The sequence below is a fragment of the Pteronotus mesoamericanus genome, unplaced genomic scaffold (genome assembly GCF_021234165.1).
Source record: "Pteronotus mesoamericanus isolate MK-2021 breed Mesoamerican mustached bat unplaced genomic scaffold, CSHL_Meso_final contig_130, whole genome shotgun sequence".
Classification (NCBI taxonomy): Eukaryota; Metazoa; Chordata; class Mammalia; order Chiroptera; family Mormoopidae; genus Pteronotus; species Pteronotus mesoamericanus.
Window position 1 is genome coordinate 17839119 of NW_026555060.1, and position 5625 is coordinate 17844743.

At 47.0% G+C, this 5625-nt stretch overlaps 1 protein-coding gene across 1 annotated transcript; it reads left to right on the plus strand.

Moving 5' to 3' along the window:
* The first annotated feature begins 1124 nt into the window (after nucleotides 1–1124).
* On the plus strand, nucleotides 1125–3893 carry SKIDA1 (SKI/DACH domain containing 1). The gene has a single exon (XM_054590475.1). The coding sequence runs from the start codon at nucleotides 1140–1142 to the stop codon at nucleotides 3891–3893; it is 2754 nt and encodes a 917-aa protein (XP_054446450.1). The 5' UTR covers nucleotides 1125–1139.
* The last annotated feature ends 1732 nt before the right edge of the window (nucleotides 3894–5625 follow it).

Below are 5625 nucleotides of genomic sequence, written 5' to 3' on the forward strand. Positions count from 1 at the left end.
GTTACAGTGTTTTGGAGCTGGAGCCTTGAACTGCTTCCTTGGTCAAATAACTTTGTTTCTGGTTGTAAAAAGGCATTGCGGGGGCGGGGGGGGGGGGAGCGGAATCGAGAGAAATTCAAAACGTAAGTCCGTAGTGGGGCGGTTCACCGCGCGGGTTTAACTTTGGAGCTCGCAGCCGGTCTCCTTCCCCATTCCCATAAGGGAAATACCAGGCTATTCTGCACATTTTCACTTACGCTCTATTTTCCAAAGGAAAAAGGGGGTGGGGTGTATCTATTTAGGCTTGATAATGTTTAAAAAATGCTTTTCTTTGAAATGATAATAGCTGTAGCGGTAAAATGTAAATAAAGCAAAAAATAGGCGATATTTCTTTAAAGGCGAATATACAGGGGTTTTTTTTTGTTGTTGGGTTTTTTTTTTTTTTTTTTAAGCGTACACACACTGGTTCAGATGAAGTCTGTGAGTCAGGCTGTTTCTGAGCTCCGATAGTTTAATGGAAAGATTTATATACCGACTGTATTATTTACTTTGGGAGGGGAGGTGGCAGTATAAGGGTATGCTAATTAGTGGGAGATTTTGGGGGGAAGGGGTGGAATATCAATTTTTATTGCATCACCTGTCAGGAGTGTCCAATCAGCGCTGGCTTTAGGGGAATTAATTGATGAAGGTGTCTCCGGACGAGCTCACTTCACTCTGTCATTTTATTTGTAGCTAAAGCAGCGGCGGGAATAGCAGCTGCACTTCTTTTCTCTTTCTCCCTTCACATTCCATTATCATAGTGCTCCAATGGAGAAGGAAGAAATGGAGGGGCCCAGGTACTGATCTGCATTGGGACTTACACTAACACACTGGCAGATCAGAAACCGGATGGTTTTTAACGTCTTTTTTAAAAAAAGAAAACAAACAAACAAAAAAAAGCAAGAATCAAGTCAGTGTAATTTCATGTTTTTTTTTTTTTTTCCAATAATTTCGCCTAGAGTTTGGCACTCCCTTCGTCGGGAATAACAGTCTTTGTTATTTTATTAGCAGGATGCCTTGAGACACACGCAGCATCTGGTGGAGGATTAACATACATACATGTGTATGTATGCGTCACGTATATATTTGCTGCAAATGGTGGGGATCATTTAGTGCCCGAGATGGGAGACCTGAAGTCAGGTTTTGAAGAGGTGGATGGCGTGAGGCTCGGCTACCTCATCATTAAAGGAAAGCAAATGTTTGCCCTCTCCCAAGTCTTCACGGATCTGCTGAAAAACATCCCGAGGACGACCGTGCACAAGCGCATGGATCATCTGAAAGTGAAAAAGCACCACTGCGATCTGGAGGAGTTGCGGAAACTCAAGGCCATCAACAGCATCGCCTTCCACGCCGCCAAATGCACGCTCATCTCCCGGGAAGACGTGGAAGCGCTCTACACCTCCTGCAAAACCGAGCGGGTCCTCAAGACCAAGCGCAGGAGGGTCGGTCGGGCCCTGGCCACAAAGGCGCCGCCGCCAGAGCGCGCCGCTGCAGCCGCCAGCCCCCATCCGGCTTTCTGGAAGGACCGGCACCAACTTTGGCGGGGCCTGAGCGGAGCCGCGCGGCCCCTGCCAATCAGCGCACAGTCCCGGCGCCCCGGTGCTGCCGCCGCGCGCCCCGCCGCCCATCTACCTCAGATTTTTAGCAAATACCCAGGATCGCACTACCCAGAAATCGTGCGCTCGCCTTGCAAACCCCCTCTAAACTATGAAACTGCCCCGCTCCAGGGAAACTACGTCGCTTTCCACTCGGATCCGGCTTATTTTCGGAGCCTGCTATGCAGCAAGCACCCGGCTGCCGCCGCTGCCGCCGCCGCTGCCGCCGCCGCCGCCGCTGCCGCCGCCGCCGCCGCCGCCGCTGCCTACTACCAGGCGTCGGCGGCCGGGCCCCAGCCCAAGGCGGCGGAGGGCGCGGGCGGCCCAGCGAGCCTGACCTACCGTTGTAAGCGCAAGCGCGGGGGCACCAAGGACTGCCTGCTTGCGCCTCCCTCCAGCGCCCGCCGTCTGCTGCTGCTGCCCAGGTCCTACAAAACCAAGGCGGCGGCGGCGGCGGCGGCAGCGGCGGCGGCGGCGGCGGCGGCGGCCGGAGCCACTTGCCTGGAGAGGTTTCATCTGGTTAACAGCTTCTGCCCGCCTCCCCACCACCACCACCACCACCACCACCACCACCATCACCATCACCACCACCACCACCACCGGGCCCAGCCGCCGCCGCAGAGTCACCACCCCCCTCATCACCACCGGCCGCAGCCCCATCTGGGCAGCTTTCCCGAGAGCTGCAGCAGTGACTCGGAGTCCAGTTCCTACTCGGACCACGCAGCCAACGACTCTGATTTTGGCTCCAGTTTGTCCAGCTCCAGCAACTCTGTGTCCTCGGAGGAAGAGGAGGAGGAGGGAGAGGAGGAGGAGGAGGAAGAGGAGGAGGAGGAAGAGGAGGAGGGGGGCAGTGGGGCCACGGATTCCAGTGAAGTCAGCTCGGAGGAGGAGGATTCGTCCTCAGAGTCGGACTCCAGCTCCGGCTCCAGCCAAGTGTCAGTGCAGAGCATCCGTTTCAGGCGCACCAGCTTCTGCAAGCCGCCCAGCGTACAGGCGCAGGCCAACTTCTTGTACCATCTGGCCTCTGCCGCCGCTGCAACCAACCCCACTGCTTTCGAGGATGCCGGCCGACTTCCCGACCTCAAGAGTAGTGTCAAAGCCGAGTCCGCAGAGGAGTGGACTCTGCAGAGCTGGGCCTCCAAAGCGTCTCCGTTGTACTGCTCGGCCAGCCTGGGGAGTTGTTTCACAGAGATAAGGAACGATAGGGTATCTGCGATTACATTCCCACACTCTGAAATTTCCAGTACTGTAAAGAGAACTGACCTGACAATTAACTGCCTGGCAGAGGGGGCCTCTTCACCTAGCCCAAAGACAAACAATGTATTTCCACAACAAAGAATACTCCGAGAAGCTAGGAAATGCCTGCAAGCAACTCCTACTACACACTGTGCAGATAACAACACAATAGCTGCTAGGTTCTTCAATAACGATTCTTCAGGAGCAGCAGCAAATTCAGAAAAAGATTCCAAAATCTCCCCTTGTACTGAATTTGCCACGGATTTGCCCTCTTTGCAGACTAATCCTGGGGTGGATGCAACAACAGCAACGAAAGCGGAGAATCCCTGCACTGACACAGGCCACGAGACACTGCCACTTCTGCACAATATTAGAATCAAAGTAGAAGACAGTAGTGCTAATGAAGAATATGAACCTGACCTTATTACAAATAAGCTAAAGTGTGAGTGCAATGATACAAAGGGTGAGTTTTACAGTGTGACTGGAAGTAAAGAGGAGGACACCTTACTAACCACAGCCAAGGAAGGGTTTACATGCCCTGAAAAAGAAACTCCTTCCTTAAATCCACTGGCTCTGAGTCAGGGCCTTTCATGCACTTTAGGTTCTCCAAAACCTGAGGATGAGGAATATAAATTTGGTGCCAGGGTGAGAAAAAACTACCGGACACTAGTCCTGGGAAAGCGATCTGTACTTCAGACACCTCCAGTCAAACCAAATTTGAAATCAGCTAGAAGTCCTCGTCCTACAGGTAAAACTGAGACACATGAAGGAACACTGGATGATTTTACAGTTATAAACAGACGAAAAAAGGTAGCCAGCAATGTAGCATCAGCAGTGAAAAGGCCATTTAATTTCATGGCAAATTTTCCTTGTCCACCATCACTCATTATTGGGAAGGATGGGGATTTGTGGCCTGCATATTCCTTAAACACCACTAAGGATTCCCAACCTCCTCACAAGGCCCATCCTATCTGGAAATGGCAGCTGGGCGGTTCTGCAATACCTCTTCCACCTAGTCACAAATTCAGGAAATTTAATTCATAAAAGTGTTTTTGAAAGATATTTTCTTGAACCGTATTACCTTCCTTTTGTTGTAAACTGCACAGGATGGTTTGTACAAGTCCATTAATGTGTTACACCCCTTTCGGAGTCCTGGTTTATCGCATTTTGAAGACAGAAATCAAATCGGATTACTTTTTTTTCCATTGCGGGTTTGGGTTTTTTGGGGTTTTTGTGTGTGTGTGTGTGTGTGTGTGTGTTTTTTTTTTTTGGAGTAGGGTGGGGGCGGGGTGGGAGAATGGTTGGTTTACATTCCACAGACTACTTCAGGCTAAAGACTCAAGTAAAACTCAGTTATTACGGTAGAGCTGGAACACTTTACTGTTTCAATGCTAATAATGCACCGGGTACCTCAATTCAACTGCTACAAATAAATGTCAAAAGGTTGAATAATAAATATTACAATGAGCCATTAAGTTTATGCACTAGATTTCGGACCTAAAAGTGTAACTTCATTCAGTGAAAGTTTGTTAGGCTACATGGTTACACAGTGAGGTAGCAAGAAGTTTCTGTGAGCCCAAAAATGTTCTCTTCTGGAGTTCATTTGTGGGGTATCCCTTTCTTTTTCTCCCCTTATTCCCTCTCCAAAAGTTGTTGCACTTAATTTTTCCTTTTTTTAAGTGGAAAGATTGGAGAGTCCTGATTGAATGCTGGTAAAAGCTGCCTCATATATACTGAGTAAAATAAATATGGGATTGTATTTTTTTGTAAAGGGTGTGATTTTACTTTTATAGCTACTCCTTGCAATTGGAAAAGTCCTTTTTTGGGTCTCACCCAAAGGTTTTAAATAAGATGACTATTACTATTGTCCTGCTTACCTTTGTAGTCTGAACATGACTCCTGGAACTTGCAAAACAATTAAAAAATATTTATCTGAAGAGCAGGATATTTTATGGTCTGACTCCTAATTGTGACAAAGCATTTGAATACATGGAAGAAAAGTTAAATGGATCAGAATTGTAAGAATACCCAAAATGAAAAATAACGTTATTTTAGGGCTTTTGGTTCCAGAACTCAGGCACTTGGATTTTATTGCATTTTACTTTTTCTGCATTTCTCTAAACTTCTGTTTCAGACCATCCTGTGTATAGAGCAGGAGAGTTTCTACTGCAAGTGACAATCAGAGGTGACTATCTATATTTGCACTTAAAATCAAAGTAGTTCAACATGCAAATGGCTAGGGTCTAGCCATTGGTAAGGGCCATGCTGGTGTACTATGTTGTGATGATGGAAGCAGTAAATCAAAATTATGGAAATTTGCACTGTTGAAAAGCATGCTTTAGCTTTATTTTCAATTAAAAACACTGTTTAAAATTCCTGGTTCCATACATTTTTACTTATTCCAGATTGAAGAATGGTTAACAGGAATGAATGGTTTTGTTGACATTTTCCTTTGTAAAGTTTTTGCCTGAAAGAAATGCATTTATTGGGTGTAGTGTTTTACTGTAATACTATGTGATGAGGCCAGTCAGGTTCTGTGCAAAACACTGGTAGATTTCTTCTTAACTGACAACAAAACTTTGCAGACTTGTTACAAATCAAGTGCAAAAAGTTTCAGGTTTAAGAAAGTGAAGCAGAGATCAATTGCTATTTTAATGAAAATTAAATCTAATAATTTTTGGTCCACCTCCCTTAGCCTGACAAATTATGTATCTCAGATCTTTGCCATCTGAAACCTAAGAAGCTGCATCTATAGGTCATAAATCACAAAACAAAA